We start from the raw sequence: 13514 nt of genomic DNA on the forward strand, positions 1-13514 counted from the left end.
TAGGACCCCAAACATCTGAATGGACTAAAGTAAAAGGTGACTCTGCTCGATTATCAATACGTCGAGGAAAATGAGAGCGAGTATGCTTACCGAGCTGACAAAACTCACACTCTAGAGCTGACAAGTGAGATAAACCAGATACCATTTTCTGAAGTTTTGACAAACTAGGATGTCCCAACCGTTTATGTAATAAATCTGGTGAATCAGTAACAGGACAAGTTGTTGAAGGAAGACAAGATGTGAGTTCATGTGATTTAGCAAGGATAAGGTAATAAAGTCCATTTGATTCACGTCCGGTACCAATGATCCGCCCTGTACTGCGTTCCTGTATAAAAACATGGTCATCAAGAAATAAAACGGCACATTTAAGTGATTTGGCTAGGCGACTAACAACTATGAGATTAAAAGGACTATTAGGCACATAAAGAACTGAATCTAAAGGTAAGGAAGGAATTGGGCTTGCTTGACCTATTGCAGTTGCCATGGTTTGAGACCCATTGGCCATTGTGACTCTTGGAAGAGATTGAGAATACGAAATAGTAGTAAAAAGAGATTTGTTACCAGAAATATGATCTGATGCACCTGAATCAATGACCCAAGACTCAGAGGATGAAGATTGAGAGACACAAGTCATGCTATTACCTGTTTGAACAACGGAAGCGATCTTAGAAGATGCCTGCTTACCTGCTTTGTACTGAAGAAATTCAAAATAATCCACTAAAGAAACCATCCGACTATTCGAAGTATCGGTTCCCATGTCGCTACAATAAATAGTAGTAGGGTTAACTTGAAATAGTGAAAATTAGTAACTCCTTTGGGAAAACTGAAGAAATCGCTGAGAAAACACTGTTTACAACAGGAAAACAGAACACTGTTCTGCGCCGGAAAACACTGTTCACGCCAGAAATACTGTAGCTCTCGGAATATTACTGTAGCAGCCGGAAAAATTCAAAATGGTCAGAATGAAATAAAAACAGTAGGGGTAGGATCGGAATTACCAGACGACCCAACTGTTTTGAAGAAACTTTTTCAAAAAATGGCCGGAAGTCCACTTATGAAATCACTGTTCACGCCGAAAAAATATAAAAGTGGTCGGAATTTGGTGTAACCTGGATGGGTAGGCTCGGAATTGCAAGGGGAACAATCTGTCTTGAAGAATCGTCGCCAAAAAATGGCCGCAAGGTGGCCCACGCAACGTCAGAACTTCGCCGGAAAATGTTCTTCCGACCGCTACACTACCGCCGGAGATTTTCACTGGGGTTTGGTCGCCGGACAGTGACTACTCTTGTGGTAGTGTTGGATTTTGCACAACACTAACCGAGACAAAGCAGACGCAAAACAACTTTGAAAAGTCGCCGGAAAAAAAAGGTTCCGGTGACTGATTTCACTTCCCGGAATCGCTGGAATTTATGCACAGCGATAAATCTCTCACGATAGCTCTGATGTCATGTGAGAAGGCGGAGAAAATATGATATATTGATATTGTGTGTTCAATACAATACAAGAGGTCCTTATTTATAGCTATACTATACAAAGACATACTACTCCTATTCCAATGTGGGGCAAGACTACATTATGTACATATCTAACAATACTTATAAATTTATCTAACCAGAAAATTGCTAAAAGATAAATGTTTTGAGATGACACAGACAATCTCAAAGTCGACATTTTGATGGCTATAAATCATCTCATTAAGGGTAAAATGAAAATTTAAAGTTAAAATGTTTCTAAATCAGGAAGTATGACATTCTTTTTGGGACATACTAAAAACGAAAGTATGACATATAAATTGTGAGAGAGAGAGAATAGTACATTACATATCCGATATTTGCCTCAGTTAAACTTGACTACATATAGAGAAACGTCAATAAACACGATGAGTTTAATGAATGTTTAAGAGACACTTGACATACACTTGTAACCCATACGCGATCTTTCATTCATCAATACAACGTTACTTGGTTGCACATATAACACTTGCCATAAAAAGGTGGTAAGCAAATGGCATACACGTTTCTCAATTTTTAAAACTAAATACTCTCAGCAAGGTCACTTTACTAAAACTAGCTTTCTAACATATCCATGTGAGCTTGGGGGAGTTCTTGCACTTTTGTTGTCTTTATGTTATGATGGCTTCTTTTAATACGGATCAAAAATACAGATTTAAGCTTCTTAAAGATTGAATTGACAAACCTTGCAACGCGAGAAAAATATACTGCCAGGAGAAAGTTCAGGACCAAGGACAGCAACAATAGCATTTATAAGGCGTCCCACTGCCTGCTGCAGGTTAGTCGAACCAATCTCATTTGACAACAGAATATCCATGGCAAGGCTAAGTGTCGCCTGAAAGTAAAAGAAGATAGGAAACTTTAGACTTAAACGAAGAGTTGAATTAGAACCTAGAGGCGCCAAATAAAAAAAAAATGATAAATCGCCTTTCTTGTTCAACATATCAGAAGGGTAACCTCTTGAAGCAATGTGAACATAAAATGGCAACAAAAAAAAAAGCTTACAACATATCAGGTGGGGAAGCTTTTAAGGCCTAACGATTCAAGAAAATTCCTTAATCAATAATTTATCGCGATCAGGCTTCAAAATGAAGAGCAATAAGGAAGGACAATTACCCACTTACAAAACACAAGATGACACAAACACCAAATGCTCTGGAGAACATATCCATAAAATAGTAGAGTGAACTTAGATGCGTTTCTGAACGAAGGTAGCCAAGTAAATCTTAACGATTTATTAGCAAAGCACATTTTGTTGTTAGCCAATGGTCTCTTCTTCAAAACTGAATATCTTGACTTTTTCCACTAGATCCAACCAAATATGTTATCTGAACATGATAATTAGTTTCTTGATAAGTAATATGCTCAAGAATGAGCCATAAACAGCTGGCTGAAGTTTGAGAGTTTCTATCATTTATCATCTAATTCAAGAGATACTTTTGACCTCCGATAAACCAGAAGATGGTTAAACCCATCCTCTTCTTATCAAACACTTCCTATTTGAAAAGTGTATCTTAAATTTGGTCAGCATGAGTAGATTCTACAAGATGTGATAAGAGAAACAGACAACTAAATCAAATGTTAGCCATGACAACCGAAGAATGTGATAAGAAAAACAGACACTAAATCAAATGTTAGCCATGATAATCAAAGAATGTGGATAACTGATGCTCTCAGAGACACTGAAGTATCATACTCAGAATATATGGATACCTGAACATGAGAAACATAGGACAATCCAGCAGCCTCCACAGTCAACAATAGACCATGCAAAGACCAAATTTGTAAGGCAGTGTTTGAACTTTTAGCCAAAGAAGAAAGAGAATTAACAGTAGCAGGAACCAAACTTGACAATGCAATCCCTCCTGCGCTGCAAGAAGGATTAACAGAATGAGGACTGCAGATAACAAACAAACTACAATTCAAACAGCATACTCAGACAAACCTCTTAGTGCAGAAAGATAACTATCTCGGTTTCATAAATAAATTTATATAGAATCTTTGGAGAAGACTTTCTTTCATAAGAAAGAAAGTACTTACTATCTTTGGGATCTGATCCTACACATTTACTCAAGACTTTAGTGGATCGATTCAATTACATAAGCTACTTCCTAAGTATTTGCTCAAATCATGAGATAAGTATTTCTTCCATCATGACATAAGTAAACTTTTTTTTATTGTGTCAGCTCAAAACCTCACTAATTGATCGGTGCTTACAAATTTTAGCTCCAAAATGCATTATAATTAGACAATCAGCTATTTTCATTAAACCTTTATTTACCTTAAATACTGCTTTGCACTTCAATTTGACAAGCTGCTCATGGACAAGCAGAATTGGTGCATTTAAAGTTGAAACACATCGACATAATTACCAATACCAAAGATCTCTTCATTGGAGGGAAGGGGAGAAAGAAAGTAACTAATAGCACCACCAGATTGGTCAAAGGTTGCGGAAGAAATTTTCATGTAAGAAAGAGTCGAGAGCGACAAGCACTGTCATATAAAAGGAATTCATGTATGTATTTAGTGAAATGATAAAGGTACACACTAAGTTTGCACCATTCAAGCTTACCAGCGATGAATACAACCAAGTGATATAGCAACTGAACCAGCATAGTTTGAATCTACCGCTGAATTTATATCACCAAGGAGCACTCTTGTCTGCAATGACACGTACCAGTTAAAATGACAACGGAACATGGGTAATTGAGATTCTTACGGATTCAAAGACACTAATTGTCCTAGAACCAGAAGGTTGTGAAAAGATTCAAATGGAACTAACCAATCTGGCAGTGAACACATCATTTCCTAGCCGAGCTAATAGGCCAAGACCTTCAGATGATGCTCTGCGTTGAGAAGCACAGATGTCACCCTCAGCCAGAATGCTCTGTCAAGGTAAACACCAAAAGCTAAGAAAGACTGCAAAGGACAAGAAAGGCAAGGGCACTAAAATATCAACAAAAAGATAGTGAAAACCTGAAAGATGGATTGTGCCAGACTAAGTACTTCCAATGGTAAGGGTTCAGGACGTAGAGCAAGCAAAGCCTGTGATGAAGGCAAGCACAAGAGAAGCAGATGTAAGACATGTAAAATTCCCGACAAGTGCATGAAAAGTCTAAATTATTAGATCACCTTCAAGCCAGATAGCAGGCCCACACATATGTTTGTAACACTGGTTGCATGCCATGCTTGTTTCTTTCCAGCTCTCAGACACTGCTCAACCATTTCGAGGAGTGAGAGCATTCCACCAATATCCTGAGGGGAACAATGACAAACTAAGTTGCAAGCTATCAATGCCTCCATATATGCACATAATTCTAACACAAAGCCAAGCCATCAACCATATTCACTTACCTCGGAAGCAAATATGTCGCCAAAGCAGAGGAGCTTCTGATTCACTAACATTTTGCTTATAGTCTCCGGCTTCATGATCAGAAACATGTATTATTAACGGATATCAAACAAGGGGAAAAATTTGAATCCTCTTCATGGCTTCTGAAGTTATATGACGTCAAGCAAATTATATTTCTTTCATAGAAAGTCAACCTCTTCAGCGAAAGTTTACCTGAGGAAAGCTCGGAAGCTGGTTATCCCATACAGATGGTACTAGACCATCTTTTCCACCTTGAAATGAGCGAAGTTCATCCTCAAACAAATCCCTGGATGAACAATCAACAAGATAAATGACTAATTTCTATATTGGGTTATAAGTACCAAGTTAAAAGGAGACAACAGTTGGTAATGATGTGCACATCATTAACCATAGCCAAGTCCATGATTGAAAAAACAAAGTTACTCCCCAGGAAATTGCAAATAATCCACAGAAAGAAAGGAACAAGCTCCATGATTTTGGTGCTAAGTACCTGCCAGGGTTCCAAGGGCCAAGCCAAGCATCTCTTTTGTCTAACAGCATCCTCAAGCATGAACTTTCCTCACATTTTGAAGCTTCCCTGTCCCGAAAAAGAAAAAATAAGAATGACATCGCTCTTCCAAAAACGAAAAGAAAAAGAGGTGCCCTTGTAGAAAAAGAAAAGGAACGACTCTTGCCAGGGAAACACATATCTACGTCATAGCTGATGAGCTGGATCAAACATTCACCTATAAGGAGTTGCACATATCTGAATAAGACGGGCATGGTCTCTCCGATATGCAGTTGGATCTGAAATTGACTGATAGGCTATTAGTGTCTTGATGATAAATATCTCCGCTGCCTGTTTGACACTCATTTGGTCTTTGGCTGCCAACAGCAATATATATGACAGAGCCCTGTATTAACAATTTTCACAAACATAAGCAACATAAGAGAGCTCCATCAGACTTTCACAGAAAACGTACATAAGAAGATACTTCTTTCACATGTATATACCTACTAAGGTATAACAGAACTGGTTCAAGCAAGATCCCCTTGTTCACAGCACCAGAAGAGATAAAACTCTTTATAAATGCTGTCAATGCATCCACTGCAGCACACCATACGCTACAAATAAAATGAAAAGAGCTTCACAAAGTTATATATAGTCGCAAACTTCAGAAACCACATTAAAAGTTTTAGGAAACAAAATTGTACAGCAACACAAAGAGCACAAGATAATATTTAGAGACATTTGCTTGAAGGCCCTTATAAAGTACAGAATGCTGCAATGAAACAAAAAAAGCTGCTGAGTATAGAAATTATACTGATCATGCCAGCACGTGGGCTATTTTATTGATCGGTGAATGTGAAAGTCCGATTCAAGACCTTTATCAACTCGGATATACCATGTTCAATTATGTAAAACACATCATCCAAAAGTATAACTGGTTAACTAGGGAATACTTAATTATTATTTATTTAGGTTTGCGAAAGCAGATATTATATTTGTTGTTTTTCTTAAAAGCAAGAGGATTCTTATCTGATGAAATTTGCTCTTTTTGCCTATGTTGTCCCTCAATAAAATAGAATGAGAAAAGGGAAGCCCGGCATTCACGCAGGGTCTAGGGAATGGCCGCACCCCAAGGGAATCTGATGTAGGCACCTACACTGATGCAAGCATCAGTGGCTAATTCCACAGCTCGAACCCATGCCCTATAGGTCACACAGAGACAACTTTACCATTGGTCCAAGGCTCCCCTTTGTCCCTCAGTAAAATAGAATAGTTGTATAATTTTCGAGAATTTCCTTTTGCAAATAACATTTTGTAACTCGAAAGAACAGGAAAAATTAATAGATGTGGAATGATTTGTCAAAGTGAGAACTTTTCATCCTAAAATAAGTAATAATCTAAAAACCCATCAAATTGGACAAAACCTAAACATGCATACTTTCATCTGACTTGCTTACAAAATTCAGATTACTTTGATGCTATTCAAGTTACATTCTTTTCAATCAGTGTGGTCCTTGCATCGGAATAAGTATTTGGTAGATTCTTCCACTGTATCGCCAATGCAAATAGGAGGAACAACTTCATAAGAAGGAATTATTCAGCATTACCATCCCTCTACGAGAAAAATGAGGAATGGAAACCCAACTTTAAGGGCAGCACATTTCAGAAAATCAGCCAGAAAGAGAGGAATGCGCTTGACTAGTCTTTCGAGGAGGATGAAGTGAGCAAGCAGAGAAAACCATACAGGGACAAGTCACCGGCCTGTTAACAGCTTCAGTTCTGCCTTTTTCCATCATTGCTGGGTGGTGGTGATGAAAGATGTTAGGGAACGTTTGGAGTATTTTTACGATACTTGCTCTTTTGAGAAGAGCTTTCACTCATTAATTGTTTAATCCTGAAGAAGGGGGACTAGCCTACTAGGAAAAATTACCACCAAAAGTACTTGTAAACAGATTAAAGGCGTCATGGACAAACTCATCTTGACACCAGAAAATACATTTGTGGGAAGGAGACAGATTTGATAAGCTACTCTGATTGCAAATGAGCCAGTAGATTCCAGATCAAGGAGCAAACTTCAGGAAGTTAGGTGCAAGCTGGACACCGAAAAGGAATATGTATGTCAAGTGGAATTTCCGGCTATACCTTTTGGCTTTTATAGAATGAAATGCTGGACAAGTCGAGGAGATGAATTCACTAATATATCTCTAAATTAAGTTCTCCATATAGTGAATAGCACTCCACTTGGGTTCTTTGCCAGTGGCAGGGGCCTAAGAAAAAGAGCCTGTTATCTTCGATAATGTTCTTAATGGTGATGAAAGCATTAAGCAAGCTATTCGAGCAAACCATCCGGGGAGGATAGTTTGCAGGTTTAAGATAGGGGGTTCGTCAAGTAAGAAGGTGTATCACATCTCTTGTTTGGAGACTTACATGTTGACCATATGTGACCCAAGTGAAACAGATTCACGCATTTTCAGGACTTTGATCTGGCTTGAAAAATGTCTGGCCTCCAGCTGGCTCCAGATGAAGATGAGGAAGTCAGAGCTCTTACCGGTTGGAGAGGTGAACATCAATGCATCAGCAGTGAGAGGGTTGTAAGATTTGTAAATTACCTACATAATAACTGATTTTCAGGACTTTGATCTGGCTTGAGAAATGTCTGGCCTCCAGATGAAGATGAGGAACTCAGAGCTCTTACCGGTTGGAGACATGAACACCAATGCATTGGCAAGTGAGTGGGTTGGAAGTTTTTTAAATTACCTACAAGATACCTGAGTCTTCGCACTAGGAGGAAATACAAGGAAGTGGAACTCTAGGAACCGGGGATGCAAATATTTGAAGAGTAGATTAGAGGGGTGGAAGAGACGGTCTCTCTCAAAAAGGGAAAGGAAGTCACTTTTATAAAGGCAACGCTTTCAAGCATTCTCATACTGAAGAAACTAATGAGAAGTAACCTATGGGATAATGCAAATGCAAGAAAAGAAAATTTTCCACGGGAACTGGAATAGGACAACACCTATTGAGCTTGGGGGCCTAGATATATACAGAGACCTGAGATCTTTCACCGGGTTTGAGGGGAATGGCTTCGAATATATGCAATGGAGGAGAAGCTGTTAGGAGGAATGTGATTACAAGAAAATATGGTGATGATCAATTTGGTTCACTAGGATGTAGAATTACCATATTACCATATTACGCGTTGAAAGATGACTTTCCCTGCTTGTTCTAATTGGTGACAAACAAGAGAAGGGCAAGGCTCGAAGCCCGGAAGGAAACAAACTTCGTGAGACATCTCCTTTAGAAGATATCGGTAGAACTGGGAGTTTTATGAGGTAGAATCATTCCTATTGAGTCTATACAACTTTACATACTTTCGCGGAATAGATAATATCATTTGGAAAGGTTCTTCACAAAATAATTCTCAATCAAGTCCTGTAAAAGATACTTATTCAGGGGCGGAGAACCGAGCCCTACATAGAAGGCTGTATGGAGTTACAGATTGCAGGCACTGGCTAGTGCAACAGAAAAAGTAGAAAGAACCCAGATGAATTTCCTAAGGATGCTGCAGATTGTATCAGAAAGTTTACACAGTGAGTAAGAGGGGTCATCCCGTCTCCAAAAAGAAGGTGGTGTTTCAGGAGGGAAAGACCTTAGAGTGTTCAACAAAGTTTTGCTATAGAAATAGCTATGGAAGTTAAGAGTTGAGGAGCAGGCTCTATGGAGTGGTAACAGAAAAGTATGGCACAATCGATGGCTGTTAGAGGATTAGAATTTCTTACTATCGTTTGAGTGCGGGCTATAGAGGAGCATTATGAAGGACTGTGAAGACTTCCATAATGCATTCAGGGGGGATGGCAGAAGGATTAACTTTTGCAACCACAAATGGTGAGGTGAAAACATGTCGAAACTTGTTTTCCCTAAAATATGCAGAGTATAAACCCAGAGAGTGATAACAGTCCAATAGATACATAGGGTGCAAGAGAGGGGAGATACTTTGGGATCTGAAGTTTAGAAGGAATCTGAGGACTAAGACATGGTCGCTTTCCAAGACTTGGTGGAGTTACTCTAAAAGCAGAGAATACTACTTCTGCACAAGATTCGTGGAGGTGGGGAAAGAGGAGAGATGGGTTGTTCACAGTTAAATCATACTAGAAATTGTTGCTGACGGAGTAGATGGTTTTCTGTACTTACAGGTATGGATCCATACGCCGCCAGAAAAGGTGTAATTTTTTGGTCGGCAGCAAGCGATAGGGATAGAGGAGAGAGTAAGAAGAAGTAACATAGAGGGGCAGCACTTTTAGCTTTTTGGTATGTCCCAACAGAGCATGACAATAAATTTCTCATAATGATCGTATCCATCTTATGTGGTTTACAGTTGTGATACTGGCTTATCCAAAATGTAGGTAGGTGATCTACGCTGACTAAAATGATATTGAACAGCAGGTACGCAGACAAGGTCACCATGTCATTACCAATATCTAATTTTCCTAAAATCCTACCAAACGACAAATAAAAACATTAATAGCTGTGTAGAATTTAACATATCTAACCAGGCATATTTAATTTTTCCTCAAATCATAATAAATAATTTTCTATAAATTTAACATATCTAACCTTATGTTAGATTGGAGATCTTCTGTTTCACTGATATGTCGTTCTGGATTTCCATGGAATGCGGAAGCCCATAAAGAAAGAATATCAAAAACTTGATCCTCAAGTTCCTGCATCTCCAATGAAATAGCACCATGAAAAACAAAAGTGAAGAAATTATATCTACAAAACCACTTACTGTACCTCTTTTGGCATGCATGCAAGCAGTGAGGATAAGAGCATCCATCCAGCCTCCTTTTCAACGGAGGCTGCCATAGGATTCCGACTTGATTCCATTATCATTTTCTTAGACAGTTCAACTACTGATCTGGGTAAACTGCATAAGGTCCCCAAGATAAAAATAAGAAAAAGATAAAGAAAAGCATGAGGACATGAATAAAAGAATACATGATACTGCTAACAACCATAAAAAATGCCTTCGACTGGAAAGAAAAGGAGGCTGAGATAATAGCTCTAGCAACAGAGATGATAATAAAATCAAGGAAAAGAACTATAGAATCCTGTCAAACTGTTTTCAGACTTCTTTTTTTTTTATGGGTAAATCTGTTTTCAGATATTATCTTTGAGTCATGTTACTTCTGATGCCTAACACCAGAAGGACAGAAACAGGTTACCCGTAGAGAAACAGATTTCAGAAAGAAAAATGCAGCAAAGAAAATAATCAAAGAGGAAATATATAGCATATTAACATTGTGACGCGAGACAACCATGAAAATGATATAACTGCACCAAACCAGTATCATCCCCTCATGGAGTGGGGGTATGGAAAACAATCAGGGGGCACTGGGACTTCATTGCTGACCACTCTAGTTTCAAGGTTGGAAATGGAAGAAGAGTACTCTTCTGGTGTGACACATGGTTTGGGCACACTCCTATGAAAGACCAATTTCCAGAATTGTATAGCAATGCTGCGAATCCAAGAATTTCAGTAGCAGATGCAAAATTCACACATGGGTGGAACATTGTTTTCAGAAGGAACTTAAATGACTGGGAGTTGCAAAGTGTGGCAGATTTCTGGGAGACCTTAGAAGCTTTCCAAGGTCTCACAGAAGAGGAAGGTGCTTTAATTTGGAAGGGTCACAAATCAGGTTCCTTTTCAGTGAAATCTGCTTATCATTTCATTAACAATACTCCTAATCCTGCGCAAGGATGGCCATGGAAACAAATTTGGAGGGTCTGGGCGCCTACAAAAGTCCAATGCTTCACATGGTTAGTAGCAAGTGAAGCTGTTCTAACTCAGGATAACCTTCTTAAGAGAGGAATCCAGCTACATGCTAGATGCAGTCTTTGTGGCAAAGATGGGGAATCAGTTTCCCACCTCTTTATTCACTGTCCGGTCACTACTCAACTTTGGCACTTCTATCTTAATTTGGCTGGTATATCCTGGATAATGCCCAATAACACTGCAGCTCTTCTCAGTAGCTGGAACAATGGAGGGGTAAATATTAAACAGAAGAAATGGTGGAAAATTGTTCCTGCTTGTATCTGTTGGATCATATGGAAGGAAAGGAATGCCATAGTTTTTGAAGATAGACCTAGCTCTTACCAGAAAATTAAGCTTAATTGTTTTTTGTTATTTCATATTTGGTGCAAAGAGAGCTATAGGGAGGATGTACATTCTTTACTAGATTTGCTAGAAGAAATGTAATCGAATAGAATAAGCTTGGCAGTTCTCTGATCCTTTGGGGTCGGATTGTGGTCTACACAATCTCTTGTAAATATTTTTACTCGTTTATATAATTGTTACCATTATAAAAAATAAAAAATAAAAAAGAATCAGCATAGAAGGTGGACAAATATTTAATCTTCTCTGTTTTTAAGTGATTTAAAGCTTTCTAGGAGTTAGAGAAAAACAAAATTTTCCGAGGCGCTTATAAATCGGATGCTCGTACTACAAGGACAAGACTAAGGTAGATATGATAATAAGTAAGAAATAAAAGGCAAAACGTGCAGAGATTTTGCAAACTGAAGAAATATGAATAACTAAAACTAATTAATAGTCATCACAAGCAATGAACTTTAGATGGTTATGCATTCTTTTGGGGAGAAAGAAAAGGTTACACATAAATGGAGAAAGCCATTACCGAGATGGATAACCAAGAGGTAAGCTGGGTGAAATAGACACCAAAGCTGCCAAAACCGCAGCCTGACCATCTAGACATTCCAGTTCATACTTTAAATTAGTTCCCTGTAAATCAAACAGAAAATGAAATCATTAAACTGATTCCTCCCTGTAAATAGGACATGATACACATCTGGGCTTTCAGAAGGAGGAGGAGAAACTGCCGGGCATGGGACATATCTCCTTTGACCATTATGTGGATACTATGGAGAGAGAGGAATGGGAGAGCTTTTGAAGTGGCGGAAAATGAATTAATACAGCTGATGACCTGTTTTGTTTTTTGGTGAACTTTTATGCACCCACAAGGTTCTCATTAGTGTAGATGATTGGATATCATTTTTTCCTAAGCATATTTTCTTAGTTCCTCTACTTCTTGTATACTGGACTGCCTCGTATAGCAATAAAACTATAACTTTATCCCCAAAAATGCAAAACCAAAGGAGAGATGATGATGATAAATGAATCCCTAGAAAAAAGAAATTTTCTACCATTCTTCCAGAGAAGCAGCCAAACCCCTTCTTTAATTGGATAAATCATCTGGATTCTGAGCAGTCTAATCTTTTTTATTTTAGGCAAGTGAAGAATTCCATCAACTTCGCCTAGCCATAGGAGAAAATCTAATTAACCAGAAGATGAGAAAGATTGTAAGATCAGAGACAAAGACTCCTCAATGACACAATCAAACAAAAAGTAAGATCTTACTTCCTGATCTCATGGTATGCTTTAGCATGTTTATCAGTGAGCAGGGGAAGAGCCTTTAGGCAAAAAGATAGTACACCCAAAAACACCCCAAAAGAGGGTAGCCTGAATCTTACTACAGTCATCTCAAACAATCTTTTCTGATAAGGTTAGACCACATACGGTAGACTGGGATTTGAACTCGTGAACAGTGCCTCAATTTGAATACCTTGGACCACTGGACTGACTCAGTCAACTACTTCTCAAACAATCTCCCAAGTGAGGCGAGCAGATCCAAAACTTTTACCTCTTTAATATAACTAAAATCACACTTCACACCCAAAAAAACAATGGAAAAAGTGGCAATAACTGACAACCGTTTCAAAATTCAATTCAGTAGCTCAACCGATTTCAGAGTTCAAATATATATTTTATTTCTTTTTATCAGTATTTCAGAGCTCTAATGTTGACATCAGATATCTCCATGGCATTATGTTGCAACTCCAAACAGCAAATGGTTGAACTGCATGCCGAAAAGTCTAGTCAATCCCCAAATACATGGAAGTTTATTATCAAAATATTTTGTTACTAGCCTACAACAGCAAAGACGAGAACCATGTCTGGATGGAATCTTAAGGGTCCATAGCTTATGATGGAAAGAGAAGGAAATGATTCGAAAGAATAAGCCAGTATATCAGACAGAGAGATGTCTTAACTTTCTTATTAATTTCT

At 38.4% G+C, this 13514-nt stretch overlaps 1 protein-coding gene across 1 annotated transcript in view; it reads right to left on the reverse strand.

The window, feature by feature from the left end:
* LOC107821966 (protein SWEETIE) overlaps positions 1 to 13514 on the reverse strand; it is a 62728-nt gene that overhangs the window by 31074 nt on the left and 18140 nt on the right. Inside the window, exons 13-26 of the mRNA XM_075249893.1 lie at positions 12067 to 12170; positions 10166 to 10298; positions 9986 to 10092; positions 5878 to 5988; positions 5610 to 5777; positions 5375 to 5461; positions 5077 to 5170; positions 4866 to 4934; positions 4644 to 4766; positions 4488 to 4556; positions 4294 to 4398; positions 4084 to 4172; positions 3225 to 3381; positions 2197 to 2346 (exon numbers count right to left, since the gene is read on the reverse strand). Coding sequence (XP_075105994.1) covers positions 2197 to 2346; positions 3225 to 3381; positions 4084 to 4172; positions 4294 to 4398; positions 4488 to 4556; positions 4644 to 4766; positions 4866 to 4934; positions 5077 to 5170; positions 5375 to 5461; positions 5610 to 5777; positions 5878 to 5988; positions 9986 to 10092; positions 10166 to 10298; positions 12067 to 12170 — 1566 coding nt within the window. The remainder of the gene's footprint in view (positions 1 to 2196; positions 2347 to 3224; positions 3382 to 4083; positions 4173 to 4293; positions 4399 to 4487; positions 4557 to 4643; positions 4767 to 4865; positions 4935 to 5076; positions 5171 to 5374; positions 5462 to 5609; positions 5778 to 5877; positions 5989 to 9985; positions 10093 to 10165; positions 10299 to 12066; positions 12171 to 13514) is intronic.

This window comes from Nicotiana tabacum, chromosome 3, assembly GCF_000715075.1.
Source record: "Nicotiana tabacum cultivar K326 chromosome 3, ASM71507v2, whole genome shotgun sequence".
In the NCBI taxonomy this organism is placed as follows: domain Eukaryota; kingdom Viridiplantae; phylum Streptophyta; class Magnoliopsida; order Solanales; family Solanaceae; genus Nicotiana; species Nicotiana tabacum.